Below are 26,831 nucleotides of genomic sequence, written 5' to 3'. Positions count from 1 at the left end.
TTTCCGTTAATGCCACCCTTGAGGCTTGTTCAAGGGTCTGTACTTGTTTTTATGGTTGGCTCTGGTTCAGGACAGAGTCCCAAAACTAGATTTGAATGGTAATTAACATATTCGTAAAAAAGAAGAAGAAAAACACTAGAATTGGGATTAGCAGCAAGCACAACAAAACTGAATGAGAAAGCATTCTTAATACTGCAACTGCATGCACCATAGGTGCTAATAAAAACAAAGACATCTGAACTCAGTTGCACATGATTTAATTATGAAGTTTCCCAACAAAATTAATATTTCCACTTGTTTTACAATGTGAGACAGATTAATTAACAATCGGAAGCTTATAGAGTTAGCAACTATAGATTTTAGTAGGAAATACCATATGGTCCTAAAAATAATATATTAGAGAAAGTTTGATTCAGTTGACCTAGTCAACTGTCTGTTTGGTCCATTTTTAAAATATATATTACTATTTGGTCCTAGAAATAACAGTATGGTCCTAAGGTGGACAATATCCACGCGGGATGACGTCATGCATAATGTAATTATCATTTGGTAGTGACAGAAATATCTTTTTGGGACCATATATATAGAAAATATCCCTAGAAAATATCTTATTTTTCATATTTACTTTCTCTCTCTTCCTGTTTTCAGATCTAGTTTCTCACATCTCCGAAAAAAATTCTGTTGCTGCTCATGAAGACGATGAAGAATGACGATATTTTTTGGATTTTTCTGCTATGTTTCTACTTCTGCTGTTGAATATGTTGATGAAGACGACGGAGATTTTTAATTTTTCGTCAATTGTTGTTGCTGCTGTGATTTTTTCTAGGATTTTTTTTTTTTGTTGCTGCACTTAAATGATGAAAACGACGAAGAAGATTTGAAGATTGATTTACAGAGATTTGAAGATGATGTTTGATGCTCGTGTTGGTGATGACTCTGTTAAAGAATCTTGATTTTGATGATTTGTTGCTCGTATTGAAGATGAAGTTTTGCTGCTATTGAAGATGACAAAGAATTTCTTTTCTGCTGATGTTTGAAGATGATGAAGATGATGAAGTTCATCGAACATAATGAACTCTGATTTTTTTATGGATTTTTTTTATGTGTTCATGTAAAGAATGAACTCTATGTTTAGATCTTGATTTATTAGATGTTCATCTTAAAGAATGAACTCAATTATAGGTTTGAATTAGTTAGTTTTTGATAGGTGTTCATTTTGTTGAATGAACTCTGTTTTCTTATAGGTTCTATCAGGTGTTCATTTGAAGAATGAACTTTGTTTCCATATAGGTTTTATCAGGTGTTCATTTGAAAGAATGAACTCTGTTTTCATATAGGTTTTATCAGGTGTTCATTTGAAAGAATGAACTTTGTTTTTTTGTCATAAATGAAGTTTTGTGTTGTGTTCATTTTACAGAATGAACCTTGTTTTCATATGTGATTTAGTTTGGTTTTATTAGGTGTTCATTTGAAAGAATGAACTCCGGAGTTCATCAGACAAAATGAACTCCTACAAAAAAAAAATAAGTAAACAGAGTTTTTTAGGTTTTATTAGGTGTTCATTTGAAAGAATGAACTCCAGAGTTCATCAGACAGGATGAACTGCTGCAAAAAAATAAGTAAACAAAGTATTTTAGGTTTTATTAGATGTTCATTTGATAGAATGAACTTTGGAGTTCATCAGACAGACTGAATTGCTACAAAAAATAAGTAGAAATTAACAAGAAATGTCAGTTTGGTCCATTTAATATTTTTAAATAATTATGGACCAAACAGGAAGCGTGTTTTCCCACTGAACCAAACTGTTGTGGCCCCAAATATAAATGGACCAAACGATTAGTATACAGACAGTAAAGTAATTATAAGCATTGATACCTACTAGTTTAGTTACGAGTCTTACGACTACCAAATGAGTTTTTAAAGATATCCCAAACACAATTATGTGAAGGACTCTGGTCCAAAATTCATTTGATAAAAGCAAACAGTATGATAGTACTTTTGAGAGATCTGCATTTAACATTGCATCTTCACAATATTGTCACTGCATATGGTTGAGAAAGTGACTTGCTGGCTAACCCTCACTTTGACACAAGTGGTAGACGAGAAAATTTTTGATGGGGGCGAAATCCGATCGGGACATGGGGGACAAATGATATGTTGACACATGTCTTTGATTCCCATGAATTATGTTTCCAATTATACCAACAACAATTAAGAAAACAAGTTTTTTGTACAAAAATACATTTCTTTTATATTATTGGAAACAGAATTCATGGGAATCAAAGACATGTGTCAACATATCATTTGTCTCCCATGCCCCCTTCGGATTTCGCCCCTATCAAAAACTTTCTCGTGGTAGACCCCCAACTTTGTTATGTTAATTACTTGAAAGGTGGCTGCAACCCCCATGAGGCAAATGAGTTGCATGTTGATTCAACTCATCTTAGTAGAAGATGCAATTTATCTGATGAAATGCGGTAACTTTTGTACGAAACAACTGATCGGTGATGGAACTTGTATGACGCTGTTAGATCAAAAATGTTCGAGCAGAGCCCTTGCATCAGTATTGTATGCTTACTGGTTAGACCAGTGGAACCATATGTTATACTCCCTCCGTCTTCTATATATATAGGCGGAAAAGTGAAATTCTCTTAGAATAAGAAAAAATTTAGTTTTGATAAATTTTTCTAACAGTACCTGATTTACCCTCACCAATTTCAATACATTTGTCTAGGAAATATGGAAAATATTAATTTACTAAAAGTTTTTATCCACTAAAATATTAAAAAATATAATTGGTCTTAAAAATTACCAAAAATATTAACTAAATTTGTGAATATCAAATTTTTTAATAAGGGTATATAAGGAAGAAATCACATTGAAAATACATGTCCGCTTATATATAGGGACTATATTTTCTTACTTCTCGGTCTATATAATAGGGACGGAGGGAGTATTAAGATAAACACAATAAGAGTTATTGAAACGCGATAAATTTGAATAGTTACTCCTGAAGTAGTGGGAATTACACTGATTACTGAGTTAAATGGATTGAAGCATGGGCCATGAACTTGAACTTTCCTGAAGTCCCTAATATTTAGGAGAAAGATTTACGATTTGGGGTTCCAACGTGAGATTGGAAAAGAGAGGTAAACATGCAAAACTCATTTAACTTGCACAAAAACCCAGAATTCAAGTACTTTTGTCAATGTGTGGTTTGGGGTTCTCTCCCTAAAAGGGGTTAAAAGTAATGTCTCTGCAATAAGCTACCAGTGTCCACCTCCCATGCACCCTGCCTTTATTAGGACCTCTTTCTCCTTTACCTGTTGGTTCGAGTAGAGTGAATCGGGAGATTTATAGCTTAAGAATTCCAAAGAAGGCTTTCTTCGAACTCATTTATACCGAAGGATACTTATTGTTGTCCACTCAATCAACATAAAGTGTCACAGATCGTAGGGTCTGCTCACCCTCTTTCAGAACTGAGTTCGAAACTAGCCGGCAAAAAAAAATTTATCGATCGAAATAAAGAAACTGTGTCTGGTACAAGAGAAAATAAAAGAGGCATGCGTGTGTTGAGAAATCTAACAGCTATCTCCTGAGCCTATCACCGGTTTTAGTAACTGTTATTATATACGTACTCATAACTCATTAACTCATAGCCAAACTGGGGAGCATATAAGTGTTATAAATACTGTATGTCGATACAAGGTCCGCGCATCTGTTTACGAACATTAAGAAATCAAAAACCACAAAAGCAGAATAAAGAAAAAGGCATAGATATGGGTCCTGGACATGATTCTCGTATGGTCGTTATTCTTTAGGCTGTTGCTTTAATGTGTATTTTGGTTCTGTTTAGTCGACGATAGCTAAAGTCTTCTAGATTAAGATCTCTTCCAGTTATGGGCACACAAAAGAAATCAATGCCATCGAATTATAAAAGGGTAGAGGGAATCCAATTAGCATAAACTAAACTGCTCATGAAATTACCTGAAAGTGCACAAATATATTAATTAGGTAGTGATGTTACCACCTGTGGAGCCAAAGGGAGTAACATAAATATATATGGGACAAAGAACAGTTTACATACTTATGTTGTTGTTGTGAATATAATCAGTGGTGGTGGTGGTACATGGTATTGTGTTCTTCTTTTGTTCTTATATAAGATAAACAAAAGATAAAAGGAGTGATCATTAATAAAGGGCAAGAGTAGGGAAGTATAGTTTGAGAATGAAGTTTGAGTTGATATCTAACACTCAATGAAGATGCTGCGAGAACAAATTAAAAGAGATAACTAGTTGCTCTTAAATAAAGATAATGTTCTACCACCCAATTGAGGATATTCTTTTTTAACAAAATTTAATGATAGGTGTCCATTTAATTTAACTAAGATTGGTTCCTAATTACCCGAAACTGGAAAAAAATCAAAAACCAACAAGATTAGATTCGTTCACTTTCTATCTGTATGTAAAAAAGAAAAGTGATGTGATTGTTGATTTTTAAATTCAGATCGTAAATATCAACATATAATAATTTTCACTGTTCAAATTGTTCATGTTATAGGTATCAATATCTAAACTAGCTAGTCTTTGTTAATGAGTCGCATTAGTGTTTTTGTACCTGTACTAGCTCAACGCATTTGTCATGGCTACACACAACGAAGTTCATACTTCGATTTATTTTGAATGGAAATCAAGCCGATAGCACAATGCATTTTTACCATTGGGATTGGTACGAGCAGGAGTGTGGCTCGGTGTTTATGTCTGTCCGTGGCAGTTTAAGTAAAAAGACCGAAGTCAATCTATCTAGAGTTATTCTATATTGTCTGAAACGTTATTAGATTCTTGTTAATTTTCCTTTTTTTGTTAACTACTCTTGAAGGATATAATATAAGTTTTATGAAATTTAACTAGTACTTTGTTGAAGCATAATACTCGATTAGTTCGCTTTTGATATGTAAATTTAACTAGTTTTATGAATATTTTTTTTAGTTCCTACTTAATCCAAAATCTTGGTTTCATATTTTCTCTTTTTGACTTTTTTTTTTTGAACTTGGATCACTTGTATCAGTGAGACAGCTGACTGTAATACTTTCACTTTACTCGTACCAAAACACTAGCTAGCTGGTCAAGTAGTTCAAAATGTTGGCACAAGTAGCTAACTAGCAATTCATAGTTGTGCATTCCTGTCATAAAACCTTCCATTTTGAATCACAAAAGTTTGTGGTTCTAACACACTGCCGGAATTATAAGAGATGTTCTATGTATTTCAGGCTTTCAGCCATCAAGTTGTTAGCAAATGGATATTGAGTGGACTGTCAAGTACAAATTCTCTTTCTGGTTAGGCCGCGTTTTGCAGCTCTTCTAGCATTGCTTTTCATCTGCACGCTTTTGAAAGAAGTCAAGTAATTAATTATTCCTAGAAAAATCATCACACCTTCTTAATGATGTACACCATATCCTCATCAACTTGTCACAAAACAACCAAAACCTCCTCCCTACTAAATACCAAAACCTTCACACTCAAACCTGCAGTACTTCTCTTCTATATATCAATCCATATAATGGCATATAATCTGAAATGTATTTTGTGGGTGAGATTTTTTATGTGCCATGAATTTGGATAGAATGAACTGGATATATATTCTATCTGACTTAACTTACTTCCAAATAGTAATGGGAAATAAATTGGATTCGAAATCCATTTTGTTTCTATACTGGTTTTGTCATGGGGACCAAATTCAACTTGGCTCCTATGTTCAAAATCAAAAACAAAACTACTTAATGGTATTAAGGACCACCATTTTACACGGATGAAGATGGAAAATTTTCTTTTTTCTTTTCGATTTTCTCGTTTTCGTATGAGTTTTCATCTCCATTTTAGGATTGCAATTTGTTCCGATTTCCTTTATTCTTTTGCTTTTTCTCGTTTCCCGCTTTTTCTAAAGTGAAAGAAAGAAGTACTATAGTTTTTGTAACAATTGAAAATGTGAACACAAAATCGAATCATTTGAGACTTGATTTCTTTTGTCGACCAATTACTTACATTAATTAGTATAATAACTAGCCGACTCTAAGAGCGGAGCCACCTTTGGACCAAAGGTGGACAAGGCAGCTACTTAGTTCTGAAGTTCCTTTGGAGATTTTAGTCAGTCGGTTAGCTTTTATGGCTTAGCAACAAATATCATTTATTAAACCGCGTAAGAGCTAAATAAATATTTCTTAGTTGAAACTGTAATTTTATCTTTTAAATTACAGTAATATTTTCTTATAAAGTAAAATAATTTAATTCTAGCACTATTAATAAACCTGGCTAAATTGGGGCCTACGCCACTTAATTGGGGTTATAACTACGTGACAAAATAGGGTCATTGGGAGAAAATTCATAGAAACCCCTTATCCAATATTTATATTAATGCCCAATATACTCTTATTAAATTAGTGCTAATTCGGATTATTAAATAATGTATAATCAAGTTAATCCTGAAATTAACTTTCATTAATCGATAATCAAAACTTGTAAAAAAAAATAATTCTTACTCGATCCAGAATCGGTTTATGTTAGTGCATTTGTAAACCGATTCTGGGTTGAGTTTTATGCTTAGGAAGATGTAAACCCAGAATCGGAGTTTGATCAATACCCACATAACCCGATTCCAAAAATCGGGGCTTTTGTAATGCACATGTAAACCGATTATGCCTTACTTTCAGAAACAAAATATTCATTACATAGTTTAGGAAATTATCCCATTACATATATATATATAGGACTCAGTATGAGAATTCTAGAATTTGACACATCAAATGTTCATCAATGAACCTCCGAGCACGTCGGTACAACGTCGTATATTCTTTGTGGTGAATGAACTTTCTTTCCCCATTATGAATTCTCCATAGCCCGTTGAAACGTTCCAGCTGAAATTCAATGAATTCTTATATGTTAGTATGTGAACTAGTGTAGTTGACATGGGTACAAAAATGATAGCATTACTCACTTTTTCCCTAAGAGGGTCTCGTGGATGATAGTGGTACACCATATTTCTAACTATTACGTACTCTCGAATTGCGCCTTTTATGTATTTGAATCAAAAAGCCAAGTCTCTCCATTTTCGGTTATTGGGATTCGCGGTACGCCTGTAAAAGAACTCTTTAACTCTCTTCCGAAACATTGAATAGATTTCATTCGGACGTTCGCGGAACGTATTAGCAAAGGATTTAACGAGACACAAATCTTCAAAGGGTTCCCATTCAATTTTCTAGGCTAAGTGTGCGATGTGGGAGTGGCTCAAAGAGGTTGTCCTTATATAGATGAAGTCTCAACGGCTATTTTTTTTAATTCAATCCAAACAATCGGGCTTTTGTAATGCACATGTAAACCGATTCTCAAAGTTACAGAATTTTTCTTCACCAAAATCGGAATACATATTTATACATGTAAACCGATTTTAAAAGTTACAGAACTTTTCTTCTTAGCAATCGGATTACATATAGGTAGAAGTAACCCGATTACGAAACTGAACATTTGGGAAACAGTCAGAATCGGGTTACCTATTTTTATATGTAAACCGATTCTGACAGAAATAATGCCAGGATCCTCCATTTTTTCCACACATATTAAGTCTTCATAAACTAGAAACCAGATTAAGTCATTCATAGAATAAGAGTGTAACCAAACATAATTCGACAATAAGTTTAAGACAAGACATAAGTTTTGACTCCATAATTATACATACTTAAAGTCATAAACATGAATATAACCATTCATTCACGTCCACCGCCACTACCACGTCTACCGCCACTACCACGTCCACCACGTCCTCGTTTACCAGGTTGGGCGCTGCTCGATGCACCTTCAGATATATTTTTTTTTTTTGGGAGGGCGGGGGGGTGGGGGATATCTTCCTCTTCTTCTTTGGATCCTCCTCCTCCCAAAACTTTGCACCAGATTCTATATCTTCCAGACCGTTCAATTCATCAATCAGCTTTTCATTGGCCTTCACATTTTTCCCTTCCCTAATTTCTAGCTTTGCTTGGGTTATCAAGTGTCCGACTCGTCTTCTTTGTTTCAATTTCAAATAACAAACATTCAATATATAATGCTAAAACCGTTAACAAAATCGTAATTGAGTAACAATACGCACCAAGTATTCGAGAGCTGTATCTTTGTCCTCTATCATGGGCCTCTCATCTACTCGTATCACTAGAGTATGCGAAACACTAAGGTACCATGGCATGTAACCCGGAATTTCCTCGTCATCTGTTCGAGATGGACCAACCAAAGGATATTTGTGAAACATCTTTTATCCCAATAATCACATGATAGGAAAGGCCGGTGAACAATGACAATATCACTGTCATGTGCTTTGGTTTTTGTCTCATTGAAGTTGAAATTCTTGTGCCCCTTTGGGATTTTTTTATGTAACCGCATTGTCTTACGACTCTCGACGGGTTGTACATTACATATCCTCTTGGGTGAAACAAAGGCCCATGATATTCACCTTGGTTTGGGCACCCAACCTTCTTTCGTTTTCCTTTAGCCAAAGCCTCCTTGTAAGGATAAAAGACAACATCCTTCGTCGTTAAGTTGTCTAACTGGCGTCTCAAATTCAGATAATCCATTCTTTGTTTCTTCGGCTTACTTCTGTAGGTGTACTTGTTTCCATAGTGCTCTCCGTCCCAATCCTTGTTCTCAAAAGCCCTTTTAGCAAATATTGGGAAGTGCAAATATATCCACGCCTGCAGAAAATCCATATTCCCTCCGAGTTGGTTCCTTTGATCCCTGGAAGCCTTTCTCAACACCGTCAAAGAGTGTGAAAGGATGGCAGTGCCCCAAGAGTAGTCATGTATCTTGCCAAATGGTTGCAACAGCTGGATAAAGTTGGCGTTCACACGGGCACCAGAAACGTCGGGGAAGATAACAGCTCCAAGGATATAGAGGACATACGCATTGGCTGTGGCGATGATACGTTGTGGCATCACCTCTTTTCCCTCAGTACGAAGCTTCTTTGTTCCCATAAAGTTGCTCCTCAGCCTCGAGAGATGGAATATCCTCTGCTTTTCCTTGCCTACTAGCATCTCCTTCTTGGTCTTCTCCTCATCCCATTGTAACACTTCCTTGGTCCACGCATAAATCTTGTCCCACTCAAGCTCTTGCACGTACTCTTTGTGCTTCACGACTTTACCTTCTATGCTTAGCCCGGAATGGACTTCGCATCATTTGGAGTTATCGTCATTTCTCCAAACGGAAGATGTAAAGTATCCATTTCCCCATAGTATCTCTCGGCAAAGGCGGAACAAAGAGGTCTGTCGTAACCAAGGTGGCCCAAATTGTTGACCGCAGAAAGCAACCCCGTAGAATTGACTAGATCGACCACTTCGGAAACTTCTCCATTGGTTGATTCATCAGCTGTAAGTGGCCATTGCCTCATCTTACTCACTGACGTTCCTGACTTCATAAGACGAACATCATGCTTGTGATCCTATAAAACCAAACAACCACGATGGACAACAATCAAAACACTACACGGATAATAATTTTTACATTACATGGCACAAGGTTTAGGTACTTACTATGGTATTGTAGACGACGCCGGCTCAACTGCCTTTCTAACCCCATAATACATTTCCTCCATCACCTGGTATCCTTAAAGGTGGATCATTAGGGCCGCGATCAAACATCTTCATCTCGTCGGGCATGTGGTCACCTTTCTTCTTCTTTGGAACTTATTTCTTCTTACCTTTTCCTTTAGGGTCTCCTTCTTGGTCTTGTTGTTCAACTTCTTGTTCTTGAACGACTTCTCTTATCTCTTTATCACCTTTCTTGTCACCTTCTTCTTCATCACCTTCACTATCATCACTTTCGCTCTCATCACTTTCTTCTTCACCACCTTCCTTGCCACCACTTTGTTCCTCATTAACTCCCTCATCACACTCTTCTTCTTCAACTTGTTTGTCACCACCTTCTTGTTTAGTAATCAAATTCCTCATGTGTTGGTTGCTCCGCTTGGGTCATTGATGATGATCCCTTTGGCTTTACTCCCCGTGCCCCTTGGGTTTCGGTGGGAAGCATTCAATTTTTACCGTATTTTCGGCTTCATTTTTTTCCTGTAGAATACGGATTTAAGCGACAAAAAATAATGGTATAGAATGCATTTTTAAAGTCAGGGTATATAATCGGTTTACTCGATATACATATGAAATCCAATTCCAAACATATGAAAATAACAATAGGATTTTTGCAAGTGCTAATGTAAACCGATTCACGAAATCGGTTTACTCGATATGCATATAAAATCCGTTTCTGAAATAAACAATCGGTTTTTGTTGAGACATATTTAATCCGATTCCAACAAAATAAGATCCAGGAAGATTGGCTGCAACAATCGGGTTGTTTATACACTAACGTTCCACGATTCCTTTTCACATGTAGAACAAACGGACTATACGTTTATGAACATAATCCATTTCTAATAAGGATCGGGTTACTTCGTGATTAACGTAATCCGATTCTGTGAACACTGAATTTTTTTGATTTCAAAATTCTCGATTTCTAACCTGTTGCATGTTACTAAAACCTAGTTTAGAGGATTGGGTTAATAGAAAAGTACCTGATTCGACCCATTTCCTCGTCTTGTGCGATATGATCGGCTTCGGCTTGTTGTTGCACTTCCTTCGTTTTATTTCGAATTGCTTGAAAAATCCCGGGGTTGTCGGCACTAGAATGATTCCTGTTAGTAGCATACTTAGTTCTTGTTGGTTCCGACATTTTATGGAAGAAAGAAAACGATTAACCGTTTTTGAATCGTTCGATCATCGACGATTTTTGGTTTCAAAAAAAAGGAAAAAGAGGGAGTGGAAGTAGAGATGTCAAACGGGGCAAGTTAGGGTCAACCCGGCCCTAGCTTGCCAACCCGTACTAGGGTTAGGGTCAACCCTAGCCCTAGTATTATTCACGAACAAGCTCAAAACCCCAACCCTATCCCTAGACGGGTCAACCCTGACGGGTTGGCGGGTTGGCTTGTTAATGTTATCAATTTAAAAATTAAATTTAAAATTTAGGATTGTTTAGGATTATTCATTTATTAAAGGTCGAACCTAGGTCAATTTGGTGTTTAACTAGAAGCCCCACCACTGAGTTGTAAAGTGGACGTTTTTATTGCCACTTAATCAACGATATAGCCGGTTACGACGCTTTAGTTTTCTTAGGCAGAGAACCCTAACATCAACTAAGCATTTTACTTTTTTTTTATCATTTTATAAGTTTAAATTAATGTGAGTAAGACTAACTCACTGTTTAAATTGTGCTAGTCCTTTTATCAATTTAGGACATCCCGAATAAATATGTGATTGATGAATCTAAGTTGTAATTTAATTTATTGATTGATTATTTAAAATCTAAAAATTGTTATATTTGTTTGGGTAGATCCAAAATTAGCTTTATTTATTGATTTAAAATTAACTAATTCTAATATATGTTTGCAAATCATGGATTTTAAAGAGTTGGTGGGATTGAGGGATATATTTATTAATTTTGACGGGTTGACGGGTAACCCGCGGATTGGCCCTAGCCCGGCTTGTTTTCTAGTAGGGTTGTATATGCCAACCCTAACCCAGCCCGTTTAGACAACAAGCCAAGCCGGGCCGGGTTGAAACAAGCCGGGTTAGGGTCAACCCGCAAGCCGGGTTATAAATTGACAGCTCTAAGTGGAAGAGATGAATCGGTTTTTATGTTAGAAATAAAAACTTATTTTTGTTAGTTAGGTTTATTAAGGATTGATGGGGATAATTTAGTAATATTAATATTTTTTGAGAGTATTTTTGGTAGTTTACATAAATATTAGACACCCCTTATCATTGTGAATTGGGTAGATGAATTAATCTATTGGCCCCAATTAAGTGGCATAGGCCCCAATTTAGCCAGGTTAATAAAAGTGGAAACTTATATCTAGCACATTTTACATTTTTTGTATATCCAATACCCACCAATAAGATTTGATATATGAAGAACCCATAATTAGTTATATTATGAATTGATTACAAAAACTTTTGTCTATCAAACAATATCTTTTATTTTTTATTTTACAAAAATCCGTTCAAATATAAACCTAAAAAATCTCCACTAAAACAGCTCCCTAAAATGGCTTCTAGTTAGTTCATAAAACAACTTCTCCTAAAATAACTCCCATTAAAATCCCTCTAAAATTAGTTCCTATAAAAAGCTTCAATTATTACAAAAGAGATTCGTGAAAAATTAAATTTTCATAGTTGGTTAAAATTCTAGTTGTTAAAAATATGTGTGGAAAATCCCGTTTATCACTAAATATAAGATGTTGAAAATTCATATTTTCACATGTAAAAATCGTTATTATCAAAATTCTCACGATTTTCTTAAATAAAACTGCAATTATCACATGCAAATATACCCGTGAAAGTCCATATATAGGTGAAACCCTAAGAAACCCCAAAAATTAAAAAATCTTGCCCAAAAAATCATAAAGATCAAAGAGTAAACATAGTCACCAAAAAGAATATATAAATACCTAAAAACAACTTTGAAGCCTCTATGTATTCAAGAAAAAGTAAAAAATCAAAATCCATTGATGATATTAGAGAAAATTGAGCACGGTTGATTTCAACATCGGAAAATGGATAATTTGTCCAAATATTTTTAAAACATGGTTCAAATGGACGAGTAACAATTAGTATGGGTGAAATGGACACCAAAAAAATAGCAAGGATGAAACTGGATTCATCCTGACTTTAACTTAAAAAATAGTAAGGATGAAACTGGATGCGTCATGATGTAAATTAAAAATAAGAAAAAGTATTTGAAATTGGGTAGGATGAAACTGTTTACATCCTGACTATTTTTTCATTTTTTTCCACTTAAACAATATCAAAATCTAAGTATCCTTTTCACCCAGAAATTATTGATTTTGATCTTTTTAACCAATTTTGTGTTTCAACATCAACGAAACCATTAAGACTTCATGAAGAATTTCTTAATAAGAAAGCAACTATGGTGGTGCATGATTGACCGAGATTCAAGAAAAAATTTGAAAGAGAGCTGGATCTTCCCTCACGTGCAAATAATTTTACTTGAGGTAAAAAACGTTTTTTCTTTTCTTTTCTAATCTAATAAATTAGTTAGTAGGATAAGTTAGTTAGTAGGATAAAGGTTACGATATAAGTAAGGTCCACTCACAACGCTGAAGTTAATATTTTGAAATATGTTTCTTTTACCAAACTCTATATATTTATAAAAAAAAAAATGAGCGCATCCCGAAATATAAAACTTCACAATTTATCGGTACTAATTTTGACGGTCACAAATTCTTTGATTTTCGAAGGTTCATTTTCAAAATAGTAGATGATAGTGTTATATGTATCGCTGGGCCATATAATTGCTAGTAGTTTCGGAAGCCACTAGCTAACCACTATTTTAATCTCTTGGAGAAAAGAAATGAAGAACCGTAAAAAATTTGATCTTTATCTGAGAAATCTATGAGCCGACATATTAACAGGGGATAAATATTTTTACCAGTTACTTTCATTAAATGGTATAAAATTTGTAAACAAAAACATATGGAGCCCACTATAACCAAATAACAGAGACCACGTGTACGGGCAGATCACCGCCTAAATCCCATAAACAAACAAAACGCCCAACACTTTTCCCATGTCCGGTCTAAAAAGTGCATGCCAGTATCAAATGTCACAAACACCCTCAGCACAACACCCCACAGTTGCTCCCTAACGAAGAAGGCAATAACCGAAACAACACACACGTAAATTACATTAATTACGTACTTAAATGACCATTATAACCTCAATCTAACACCCCCCTAGGCCCCTACTGTTTTCGCCTGCTGGTGCTCCTCACGTGGCTGACCTCAACAATCAACTGTTTTAACTGTAAACGGTAACTAAAAAAACAACAATACCAATAAAATCAACTAAAGCAGTAAAAATAATTTACTACCTCACAGGTGGATCTTTTTAGATGGACGGTTCTAGAGATTTAGGGTGCCCCACACCCACATGGTTTCATCTCTTTCACTTGTTAACCACCAACCAAACCTCTACATTTTTACATGAGAATCCAAATTTCTTTTTTATTCTCTGCTTTTTCATATATAATTCCCCTTTCTAAAAAAACAATTTATTAATTACATCATTATTTTTTGGTTTTTCAATTCTATAAATCCCTGCCAAAACTCTCTCAAAAACCTCTTCCACTTCTTCTCTTCCTTGGCACAAAATTCTCCAAGCCATTTCTCTGTTTCCATCCTCTGTTTTTTTGCTTTCCCCTGTCCTTAATAGTTTCATCAGATCTAGGGTCTGAAATTTTCTTCTTCTTCTTCTTCAAATTCTCTATGTGGTTTTGATGTTTAACAACATTAAAATCTAAAATCAAGAAATTTTAGTTTGTTGTTGTTTATTTAGAAATCTTGATGCCTAATACTTTGTTGTTATGGTTTGAGATTCATGTCTCCAATTCTCAGTGAAATCTTACTTTCAGGGTTTATGATAAATTCTACACTTAGACGCAGGACCCATTTAGTTCAATCTTTCTCGGCTTATTTCCTCTACTGGTTTTACGTTTTTTCATGAACTACTCGCCCCCCAAATCTGATCTTTCCCTTCTCCTACTCTCCCTCTCCCTCTCCCTCACTACTATAATCATAATCTCTAGCAGCAATAATCAATTAATAATACCATTAGCTTCTTAATCATCATCATCATCTGGGTCCTGCGTCCTCTGTTTTTGAACTCAAAATCAAAAACAGAGCTACAATAATAATAATAATAAGATTGCTGTGTGTTTTAATTAATTAATTAATTAATTGAGTATTTTATGGCTTCCTCAAATGGTACTTCCTCAGGGTCTGGTTCTGGATGTGGCTCTGGTTCAACAGGTTGTGAAGATCAAACATCAAAATTACATCATGTCATGGTTGATGAAAGGAAACAGAAACGAATGTTGTCGAACCGAGAATCAGCAAGGAGATCGAGAATGCGAAAACAGAAACATCTGGATGGATTGACTGCTCAAGTTGTTGAATTAAAGAAAGAGAATCATCAAATCCTATCAAGTTTGAATATAACCACACAGAATTATCTAAATGTTGAATCTGAGAATTCGATATTGAGAGCTCAGATGAGTGAATTAAGTCACAGGTTGGATTCTCTTAATGAAATTATTCATTACTTAAATGCAAACAACAATATGAACATGGAGATTTCGTCTGATTATCAACATCAAGACTTTGTTCACTGTGAGAATCATCCATGGAGCTCATCATCAGTTTATCTCAACCAACCCATTATGGCTTCTGCAGATGTTATGTTTGATAACTACTGATTAGTATCTTGGTAATTACCATTGGAGGAAGACAGACATTATTAAGAATCATGAAAAGAGAAAAGTTTGGATTATTATTAGAACCTTTAAAAAAAAAAACCACAGTTAAGAAAATGACTACTAGTAGTAGTTGAGTTGAATGATCATGTTGTAGTAGAGAGAAAAATTGAACCACTGGTTTCTTGAGTTCTTGATTATTAAATAAGATGATAATTACATATATCATGAACTCAGAAAACATTACATTTGTAATTCATCTCTACAACTATATAATATATGACTTCTTTATTAATTAAGGTATAATTAATTTCTCTTAATTTTGGTTTCGAAGCAATCTACCTTTGGCTTTCTGCGGCTTCATTGGCTTGTTATTTGACGAACTTTAACCAGATTCGGCTAGTGGCAAAATAAAATAGCTTTCGAATCCGTGTTCAAATAAACTCAAATCATAATTCTTACTCCCTCCCTTTCTAAGAAATACGATTGTTTGGTTTTCACAAAAATTAAGAAAACTAATCATTGGAGCCACTTTTACATGTTTTTTTTAAATTATCCTTGGGTCCCCACTCATCTCTTATTAGAGAAAAAAAAAGGAGAGAGAAGTGGTCTCACTTTTATATTACGAGAGAAAATGGAGAGAGAGAAGCGTTCCATCTACGAGTATAGTAGTAAAATCATAACATTCGACTTTCCACGCATGTAAACAAGCCTATTTTTTGACATATCAAAAAAAAAAATATCCGCTTATTTTTTAGAAACAAATGGAGTATTTGTTTTCTTTTGAAATAAATTTTATATCATCATTTTTATTCCATAAAATTTTGATATTAATCATTAATCAATTACGTAAACATCTTGATTTTTGGTATTAGGATGAGATTATTTAAACGGTCAAACATAAGTCTTGAGTACTAGGATTTGACCAAACCACTCACTCTATATCCATCAATCATGGTCCTGGAAATTAGTTCTTCTTCTTTAATCATGAACTAGCTACTAAACACGAACACAAACTGAATAATTAGCATTAGCTGGGGTATTATTATCATCATGGGGACAGATCTATGAAAGTTTTTGCTTTAGTTCAGTAGATCCACATGGAAATTTGTACTAGGATATTCTTTCTTTTGTTGATATCAAATAGCTCTTTATACAAACATAAAATCAATCAAAATTTTGTACAATAATAATAATAATACGTTCAAGTACATTAATTGAGTTAATTAATAATATACGTTAAGTAAAAGCTAATTAAAAGAAAAATACCCACTAACATAGAAAATGATTTGATCCCCCAACCTTTCATGTAGAGTTACAGGGAACATTAACAAATGGGTTCGAAATGATTTTGTGTTATAGTAATGTGAAAATACAGTCCTTGATTTTCTAAAAACATTTTCTAGTTTGTTTCTACTATTCCTTGACAAACCAAAAATATAATAAAGAGAAAAAAAAATTCTTATTCTTTTTTGGACATTGAAGCGTGGGGTTGAGGCAACTGGCGACCCCAACCAAGCAGGAACAGTGAAAGGAAGATTACATTATATACGGCATTCCTAAATCTTGATGAGATCTTCTGCAAATGAGTTAGAACGAGTGAACAGCCCAGTGCTATTTGAATATTAACTACACTTCTTAGACTGTTAAATATTTTTTCTAGAACCATAATATTGGGCATACCAAAATCTTCCAAGGCATACTGAACGAAGACAAAAAAGGTTGTGAAATAGCAAAATCAGATAACCCCTTAACCCAAAACTTTTTAATGGCTAATCTGCCCTTTACGTATTAGTGTTATTAATCTTGATTAGTGATTAAATATTTTGTTTAGTGATTAAAATAATTTTCAGAATTATAAGAGTTGTTTAGATGAAAAATTTGGGGAAAAAAAATCAAAGTTTTGGTTTGGTTAAGAAGGAGAGAAAGAAAAGGAGAAAGTGAGAAAATTCTAATTCTTGATTCAATGGAGGATGAGGAGTGTCATATATCATCTAAAAAACCTAGGAAAATACACATCAACTACAACAATGACTCCCAAATGGTTGATTTCCTAGATTACGAGAATGATTCAATGGAGGATGAAAAGGTTCGACTTACATTTATGAGCCGAACCGATCCCTTTATGAACAGTTCGGCTAGCTGAAACTGTTTAGGTATGCGCCGAACATTTGCTAGACACTAGTTCGGCTTGTATAAAATTTTCCTAGAAAGCTGAACCTATTCCTGAGAGTTCTGGAATAAAAAATGTTAATGGTTCGGCTTATATAATGAAAATCGTATCAGCCGAACTGTTCATATACACTTTCAGGCTGAAAATTTGATGAACCGTTCGGCTTAAAAAACAACAACGTTATGCGCCAAACCTAGGTTCGGCTCACAACGCAACTAAATTATGCGCCGAACTTAGGTTCGGCTCACAACTCACCTAAATTATGAGCCGAACCTTGATCTGAAACCTGGATATTGACAACTAATGAACAGTTCGGCAAGCTGAAAGTGTTATTGTTATGAGCCGAACCAACTAGTTCGGCTTGTTTAAAAATATCATAATGAGCCGAACCTAGTCCTGTGTGATCTGGAAGAAAAATTATGTGAGGTTCGGCTCATAGATGTAAGCCGAACTGTTCATCAATGGGTTGGTTCGGCTCATAGATGTAAGCCGAACCTATTCCTGAGAGTTCAGGAATAAAAAATGTTAATGGTTCAGCTTATATAATGGAAATCGTAGATTTTAACCCATTAAAATCAAGTAGATTTTATCTTCATCATCAAGAGAATGAAAATACGAAGATAACGCAAAAAGAATGAGGTCATTCCGACATTGGACGAAGAAGTTATGATCAAAACAAGATCGAAAGAATTCAGTCTACAACGGGAAGTTCGGCTGATAACTCATCAACACGAGTCAGCCGAACCTAAAGCCTATAAATCAATATTTTCGAAGTGTCTAAGGGTATATAGGTCATTCATACCCATTAGACACTCCTTATCAATACACCCTGGTTAGGAAAATGACTTTGTATGCCTATAAAGTTTTTGGTATGCCCAATATTATGGTTCTTTTTCTAACTCAACTCATTCGTCTAAAGCTGAATCATTTAAATATTTGTTGTAATACTTGATTTACACGAACAACCCAGTGTTATATGAATATTAACTTGGATTAATCGTTGTTCTCATATTGTTGTTTTGCTTTTCTCTTGCTCAACTGACTCATTTGAATGTGACCTTAATTTTATTACATCCGACTCCATAATTATAAACAATTTGATTATAGCAAATTATATACGATTTAGATATTTTTCAGTGTGTGAGCCGAGTCATACATTAGAAACCAATAACTGACTCTCATGATACCTAATCATATTTAAATCCCGGGTCAGATCCATGCAAACAAGTAACAGATGATTTCTCCGCGGCAAACAAAAGCGACAATATTTTTTTAATTCGGTTTGAAAGTGATTCATCTGAATCTCACTCATTTGAATCCGACTCTGTATAGAAAATTGTATCTGATTTACATGAACTACATGGTGTTATATGAATATTAACTAGTATTAATTATAGTTCTCGGATTGTTGGGCTTTTTTTCCCTTGCTCAACTGACTCATTTGAATGTGACTATAACTTATTATATCGGACTCCAAATTTATTAATAGTTATAGAAAATTGCATATTTCCCAGTGTATGAGCGGAGTCGTACATTAAAAATATGAAGAAAAGAAAAACGAGCAAACCTCCTGATTACTCTCATGATACATAATTGTATTCAGATCCCGAATCAGATCCATACAAAGAAGATGATAGTTCAACGATATACATGGCATGTGTAACAGAGGATCTCTCCATGGCAAACAAAAGCGACACTATTTTGATCAACACTTTAATACGGTCTTATTTTCTTTCTTTTGAGGCTGCTTTCTCAATTATTTTTTGGATGTTCAAAATATTCAACATTAGCCTATTAGCTGCTTAATCTTGTCTTACCAAATGCAATTAACTAGCTAGCTAAGTAATGAAAAGAGACAAAATGGTGTCACGTTTAAGTCACAATCTAGTTCCAAATAAAACATACTTTAAGAGTTCCGTAAGTACTAATCTCACTTCTTAATTCATTTTTCCACTGAGTAATCACTACACTGATAGATACAATTACAAAACTGCCATCCCTAAGACCATGCGAAAAGACGGGTCCCACGTCTGGTGTCGTATATCACAGTGTCGGTTGCCAGATGGAGAAATCTATCAGTCCGTCTCTGTTCATTATTTTGTACATTGATTGTAATTTTGTATTAGACGGTAATGTGAAAATCTAGCTTAATTAATTAAACCTAATTCTGTACTTGCAGTATAATGTTGATCAGTGGTTGAATGATCATAAGAATATGTGGGTTGGCGTATCCTTCGATAAGTAGGTGACACTTTTCTACACATGGATGTACATCGTAATTGCCACTGAGAAAAATAATGTCAAAATTCTCAAAAATACTGTTGGCTGGAATTTGGTTTTGGAAGCTCCCAGATTTTAAGAACCGAAAATGGGTCATTTATCCAAATATTTTTAAAACACGATTTTAATGGACGAATAAAAAATAGTACGGGTCAAATAGATACCAAAAAAAATAGCAAGGATGAAACTGGATTCATCCTGGATTGAACTTAAAAAAATAGCGAGTATGAAACTGGATGCATCCTGTGTAAATTAAAAATAAGAAAAAAGTATTTGAAAACGGGCACTGTTTACGTCCTGATTATTTTTACATTTTTCTCCATTTAAACAGTATCAAAATCTAGATGTATTTTTCACCCAGAAATTATTGATTTTGGTCTTTTTAACCAATTTTGTGTTTTAAGAATCTATCTAGCTACCATTTTAGAAGTTATTTTTACCTAGTTCAAGTCGAAAGATCAGAAATTAGTTTGCGAACACAGTTTGAACGTAATTGACATTTCCATAATGCAGAATGCAGATACCAAAATGCACAGAATGCGGAATGTAGGTTCTCTTGAGGCACCACTTAACTTTGAGATAGAGTTAGGTTATATGATATGCAACATTAAATAGTATTCTCTCAACGAATTGTGGATTGACGCATGGGGCACCGGTACTACTAACCACATTGTTCATTGGATTTCTATGTTTAGGAGGATCAAAGAAGATGCTTTGTTGGGTTCTTCCCTTTTTACAAAAACCAATAGATCCCACCATCTATAAAGAGTAGGAAGGAAATGAGTGATGAAATCACTTGTCATGCACTTCTACTTTTAGCTTGATTTGATTGCATGCTTGGAAAAGTTTGTTTAAGAAATCTAGCTAGTAATCTTAAAATTTAATGTTACATGACCAAAGATTTTGGTCATCAATGAATTTTAATTGCTTGGTTAAATTTGTTTGGTGGGAGGAAGTAAATGATTTTATATTGCTCTTTTTGCATTAAATAATGGAAGTTTACCTATACTTGATGCATTCCCAATTTAGACTACGAGCAATTCTAAATTGACACAGGATAGATATCCCTAGAAAATTCTGTGATAAAATCTAAGGAATGGAAGTCGAAAATCGAACCCCGATTTGATTGTCTGTAGAGAGTTCTCAGAATCCTTTCGGAGATTTTTCACGATGAGTGTAAAATGACTAGCAAAAATTTCTAATACTACCATTGATTTGAAACAAAGACACCTGTTTGTGTAAATTAAAAAATAATTAGTGGTTATAAGAGCTCTCAAGCACTAACCATTCAATTAGGGTAGGGAGAAAGAGTACTGTATATGTGTCTTAATTATAGAACACTTAAGGATGCCTTTTCATTGATAATTATAACTAAGCTAAAAGAAAGGGGAATTAGGAAACAAGTTTGACAAAAGTTGCATTTGAATTATGCTTAATTAATACAAATCATGGCATCTAATTGCCAGATTAGTCTACCAAGTAATTTTAAAACAGAATAATTTAACTTTTGAATCATTAAGGAGAAACGTACATCTAAAGAATGATAAATCCAGAATATTTGTTTATTTTTTGCCCATATCAGAATATATCAGTAGTGTCATACCCTAATAATTCAATCCCATGATATTTATGTTCTCACATACGGTTGCATATGCTATACATCATCATCCTTGCCGGCCAAATAAATCACAAGTACATTATATATGTCTCTTTATAAATCACAAGTTGCAAAAGGTGAATTATATGATAGCAAATACCCACTACTAACCTGCAGAAAGCATCCATAACGAGAGAGCATCCTAAATCCTAAGTAGGTATATATAGTACAGGGAAAAGAGATGGAATCAACTTTTAGAACACTTCCTGCGTCACCATGAAAGACGAACCTAATACTAATAATATTGATAACGTTCAATAACAAAAACAGAAAGAGAAATAGGCTTACACCGAAGCCATTGACCAAAGAATGCGAACTGTGAACTCAAGTTATGTTGGTTACTTACATTCTGCACCGTTCCGCAAAACACCACCCCTCACTGCCTTTTCCTTAACATACATTAAGTAACAGATTTCCCTAGAACCATCGTAGTTTTATATCATAGTCGAGAATAATTCACAGCTACTAAACAAAATTAACACAATCTTTTTACAGCCAATTTGGATTCTATTCTATAAGATCAGCTTCTAATGCTACTTGTGTAAATTCTGTTTTTATGGTTCTAGTTTCAATGTGAGCAAGTGGTGACAAAACAAGTTTAAATCTGACGCAGTAAGATTGCTCAAGCTGTCTTACAAAGAGGTGCTAGAAAGCTCTCCTGTTCTTCTAGTCATTTATCCTTCTTATCCGTCTCATCTAGCGCAGCCAACCTCTCAACAAGTGGGGGATGAGAGTAGTGGTAGGCAGAGTACCATGGATCCGTGTTCATTGCTGATAGATTTTCTTCCTGGTAAAAAACAGCAGGCCCCAAAATTGGTAAACAGGTACAAGTATAAACATATCTTGCAAATCAGGGGATCAAATGAAACCAATCATCATGTAGTCAGAAACTGAGAGAAATCGTACCTGCAGTTTAATAAGACCCCCTCTGAGCGCAGTCGTATAACCAAGCTTCTTTGCAAATGCATCCGCCTGGAAGGAAACAAATCATAGAAGACAAAAGTTAAGACGATTTATCATGGAGAGCAGAGACAGAGAAGTTAAGAGCAAGCACAAGAAGAATGTATTAAGTGCTAGCACAAGAAGAATCTTTACAAATTTAAGGCTCCATACCTGGAATTCAAAAGCTCGGCTGACAAGATTGAGGCCAAAGCTGACAAGGCTTTGAACGGGAATCACAGTATGCTGCAGCAAGAAAAAAGTGATATTAGTGACCCTAACTAAAAAAATAGAATACAGTCACATGTGTAATTCTCCGCGAACAGGCCAAAAGAATGATATTGTAAGAAGAGGGTTTATTTTACTACGTATGTGGAGGCTTAAACAAGGCAGCACGATCAGCCTGAGTCTTAGACTCAGAGCTCGGTTATTATAATCCACAACAAGGTTATAACATGCGTAAAATATATTAACTAGACGTTGCACCTTCAGGGTCACTATAGATTGTCGATCCTTCGTGAATTGTAGGGCATTGACAAATTGCAAAACATTTTAAGGCCTGGTTATGCAAGTATCAAGGCAAACTAAAACCAAATTTATTTTATGTTGAGGCAAAGATCAGATATACAAGGCCATTGAACCACCTCGCTCTTCCTTTAAAATGTGATAACAGTATGTTTTATAGAAACCAGAAAGAGAGCCCTTCTATGACCGGACTTTAAAACAAAAATACCTGAAAGAGGATGAGCCCAATAAGTACTGGCTGTGTGTCAAACCCAAAACTTTGAAACAGGTCCTTTGAGTTCTTCACAAGAGTGTATCCTCCAAATTGCAGTAAAGTCAGAATCTGCATCATATATACAGGCAAGTTGAAGTATACATGCACATGATAAAGATGACCAAGCTCTTGCATGATTCAGAACATTCTTAACAGAAATGACTATCTTAAGATCGTTTTGACAAACATCAATTAATAAAGAAATTAAGTTACTGGAGTACTGTAGCAATTGTAATTTGTACCAACAATTAAACTCGAGGGGGAAAAAACGATGACTTTGGTTGGTGCATGCTATTGCTAAAACACCTAAGTAGGAGTTTTTTGTTATAACTATACATGCATTCAAAGTTAAGGTGGACAGTATCCCACACCATTGTTATGCATGGAAAGTAAAATTGGGTAATAATTCTTAAGTTCAGGATTTAAACGAACAATACCTGAACAGCAATAAATGAATAGGTAGTGTGGTTGAGTTTCCAGTGACCCAGTTCATGGGCAATAACAGCAACAACTTCCTCCTCATCTTTGCACTGCAAAATGAGTGTAGCATGTTAAACAAGTCATAGGGAAAAATGTAAATGGCATTAGTGGCAAGGCCTAAATACTCTTTGCTAAGAGGCTTGTTACTCCTACAATAACATGATTTAAATTGAAAAACAAGACCACACAGATTATGCATCCCAAAATAGGTTTTCTCCAGATATGGCATCCATGGAGATGGAGGAAACTGAGTCCACCCTGTTAAACATGAGCAGCCCGCTTGCCAAAAAGTCCTTACAAGAGGTGAACTACGTCCCCCATACGAACATACAGAGTAGAAGCTTTGCCGAAGGCCAATTTTATAGAACGGAACTGGACAATCTGACTATATCTTTAAATAAGAGATGTGTTTATTTTCTGATCACTGATCAATCATGCATAAGCTAAAACAGTATATTCATATTTAGCGCACAGTCGAGGTTATCGTCATGTGTACAAAATAATGCGATTCAATTGAATGAACAGTTTACACCTGAAACTCTTCGACACGACACTGTTTACAATTCAATGTCACATTCAGATAAAATAATATCTCAATTTCTATAAGATCTCGAAATCGTAAGATAGCAAGCAGCACTCCTAATTGGTGCAAACCCCTAATTGCAAGTGAATTTCCTAAGTTAAGGGAATTCAAATCCATTCACCCTGCAACACATGGCATTAGCCCTAGAAATGGTGAATCAGTGGGTCCCAAAAGGATTTAGATCCTTTTCAGTTTAAGTTAGTGACACTCATCAATCATAGGTTTGCACCAAGCAGTATCCTACAAAGTGTTGCTAGCCAGATATAGAAAACACAGGAGACGCAGAATATAATTGATGCGTTTTCTATCTCCCGAAACACTTAACCAGAAGAAAAGAAGAAGTAATAGACTATAAGGAATATTTGAATATAGAAAATATAGATAAATTTGGTGTTAGGTGGCCACAAACCTGTTGAATCAAGGTGTCATACAGCACAATACGCTTGTTTTTGAAAAACCCATACATATAAGCCTGTTGAAATTGGTCAAAAGACAACAAATTAGAACAAGTATATCCATACACATTAAAATAAGATATCAATAAAGTATCTGCCGGTAAGATATGTTTTTTGAGACAATACTAAAAATGTAAACACGGAATATCTAAAAATGAGACACCACGAAGAAATGAATCTAGGTCTCAGACTCTCAGTAGGTGGACTGGCAGTAAAGCACAGTCTGTAGAAGTACAAAGAAGAAAAATGCAAGTACAGTATAGAGATGAATCCTCACATTGCTATGGCTTGACCTTGTAGATCCATCAACCACAAAGAGCTTTTTCAGAGGAAAGTTCAGAGAGGAAGCAAGAGTCTCAATGTTTGTTCTGAGTTCTCCATCAGGAAGCTATTTGCATCAACAGTAAAGGAGAAGGTGTTAATCATCAACCATGTGCTTTTGGAAACACTTCAGAGAGAAGGAAAGCAAAGAATTTTTGTAACAAACAAACTACGGCAGTTTGTAATTGCTACTCTGAAAGGTAAATTTATAAAGGGAGCAGTTTGAATATTACAGAGAAACCCATCAAATATACTCACTGGGGTAAATTTGTTGAAAAGTGGAGCAATTAGGATAGGGTACACGGTCATCATCACAAGGGACAGAACAAACATGAACGACCACAAATAAATGGCCAAGTATGGTCCTCCAATCTACAACCGAAAAGACCAACATTAGAAAACAATGGTTATATCAACAACTCATCCATCGCAGATAAATGACACTACAGCAACAAAAGGTGCTATCATCGTACCTGCACTATGTATATTATTGCGGCAACAATTGGGGGTCCTATTACCACAGAAAGGAGAATGCTCTTCAACTGATCCTTGAAGAAAAGAGCCAATGTTTGCTGCAATTGACGAAAAACAAAACCATCAACAGACTCCTTAGTAAGGACATGACAGTAATCACAAAAACTTAAAGACATAGATGCACACTGTACCAGCAACCAACAACAATAAACATAAACAAGCATACATACTTTGTTGAAACCATGGCGAGCCTCAATGACAAAGGTAGAGTACAATGAGAATGGCAAATCAGTTATCTGTACAAAACAATTCATATACAAATTATTAAAAATCAAGTTAAGAAAATAAAAAACACCAATTCAGTCAAATATATCTCAATCCCTACATACACACAAACAAAACTGAAGTCTACACATACCAGTGAATAAATCATAACAGCGCCAAGAAATGCATAGCTATGAATAATCTCATTCTCCACATTAAACCCATACGACACCAAAAATTCTCCCGATTTCTGAAGCCCAAAAAACAACTCACTTAGCCAACATCCAGAAAACAAAAACACCAACAAAAAGAATTTCTCAAAATCAACACAAACTTCAATTGAACTCAAACTCACCGTCCAAAGCCATGGCAATACCCCACAGTACAAAATCAGTGTATTAATAAGCGTCGACACAGCTTCATGAACAAAGTGGAAATTACTGAAATACACACAAACCCCATAACATAATCAAACATCAATAAAAATTCAAACCCAAATCCTCAAAACCCTAAAAAAAAGTCAATAAATTGGATTAAAGAAAACTTACCTTTTGTCAATGCTGTAAGCCCTAGATTTCTCAAATTTCTCATTACTAACAACACCTTGTAAAGATTTAGGCAGTGTTGGTAGTTTAATAGCTTTATGTTGTCGTAAATCTAAGTAAGACTCAAAAATATACATCACAACCATAAATCCTGAAATAAAAACAACCAAAGTCAGCTCAAACAGATTCAGGAAAACCCAAAAATCATCAAAAATCGACATAAAGAAACGAATAAAGAGTGGAAGATGATGATGGAAACCCTAATAGAGGGACTTACCAACTACTGCTTCCATATACGGGAACGCCATTTTTTCTTCAGAGAGGTTTTTGTTTTGTTTTTCTGGAGAGAGAAAGTGTGAAGAGAAGAGTTGTTACGAATCGGTAAAATCTTGTTTTGTTTTATAAAAAGAGAAGAAGACGGATTCAATGAATCGCCGATTTATCGGAAATCAGTCTTTCGGCTTCAATGAAAGATGTTACGAAGGGCAAAATAGTAAATCACTCTTTCTAGTGCTTCTTCCTGTG

The 26,831-nt window shown here is 34.9% G+C and overlaps 2 protein-coding genes across 2 annotated transcripts; one reads left to right on the top strand and one right to left on the bottom strand.

Annotated features, from left to right (window-relative positions):
* Window positions 1-14,212: 14,212 nt before the first annotated feature.
* Window positions 14,213-15,663, top strand: LOC113304221 (bZIP transcription factor 11-like). Its single transcript, XM_026553279.1, has one exon. The coding sequence runs from the start codon at window positions 14,854-14,856 to the stop codon at window positions 15,358-15,360; it is 507 nt and encodes a 168-aa protein (XP_026409064.1). The 5' UTR covers window positions 14,213-14,853; the 3' UTR covers window positions 15,361-15,663.
* Window positions 15,664-21,678: 6,015 nt separating this feature from the next.
* LOC113304217 (CAAX prenyl protease 1 homolog) lies at window positions 21,679-26,707 on the bottom strand. Its single transcript, XM_026553275.1, has 14 exons — window positions 26,584-26,707; window positions 26,310-26,457; window positions 26,117-26,201; window positions 25,916-26,011; window positions 25,728-25,793; window positions 25,497-25,595; window positions 25,282-25,395; window positions 24,980-25,090; window positions 24,657-24,719; window positions 23,622-23,714; window positions 23,140-23,253; window positions 22,581-22,652; window positions 22,374-22,439; window positions 21,679-22,254 (listed from the first exon to the last, which is right to left on the bottom strand). The coding sequence occupies exons 1-14, from the start codon at window positions 26,612-26,614 to the stop codon at window positions 22,138-22,140; spliced, it is 1,275 nt and encodes a 424-aa protein (XP_026409060.1). The 5' UTR covers window positions 26,615-26,707; the 3' UTR covers window positions 21,679-22,137.
* Window positions 26,708-26,831: the final 124 nt, after the last annotated feature.

The sequence above is a fragment of the Papaver somniferum genome, chromosome 8 (assembly GCF_003573695.1).
Source record: "Papaver somniferum cultivar HN1 chromosome 8, ASM357369v1, whole genome shotgun sequence".
Lineage (NCBI taxonomy): Eukaryota > Viridiplantae > Streptophyta > Magnoliopsida > Ranunculales > Papaveraceae > Papaver > Papaver somniferum.
This window is presented reverse-complemented; position numbering and strand designations above follow the sequence as displayed.

Bases quoted from the DNA above. Each gene is read 5' to 3' on its own strand.
- LOC113304221 (XM_026553279.1), top strand. From the start codon at position 14,854: ATGGCTTCCTCAAATGGTACTTCCTCAGGGTCTGGTTCTGGATGTGGC.
- LOC113304217 (XM_026553275.1), bottom strand. From the start codon at position 26,614: ATGGCGTTCCCGTATATGGAAGCAGTAGTTG. The intron at 26,012-26,116 runs GTGAGTTTGAGT...TTTGGGCTTCAG, and splicing joins TATTGCCATGGCTTTGGACG to AAATCGGGAGAATTTTTGGT. The intron at 22,653-23,139 runs GTATTTTTGTTT...TTCTTGCTGCAG, and splicing joins TTGGGCTCATCCTCTTTCAG to CATACTGTGATTCCCGTTCA.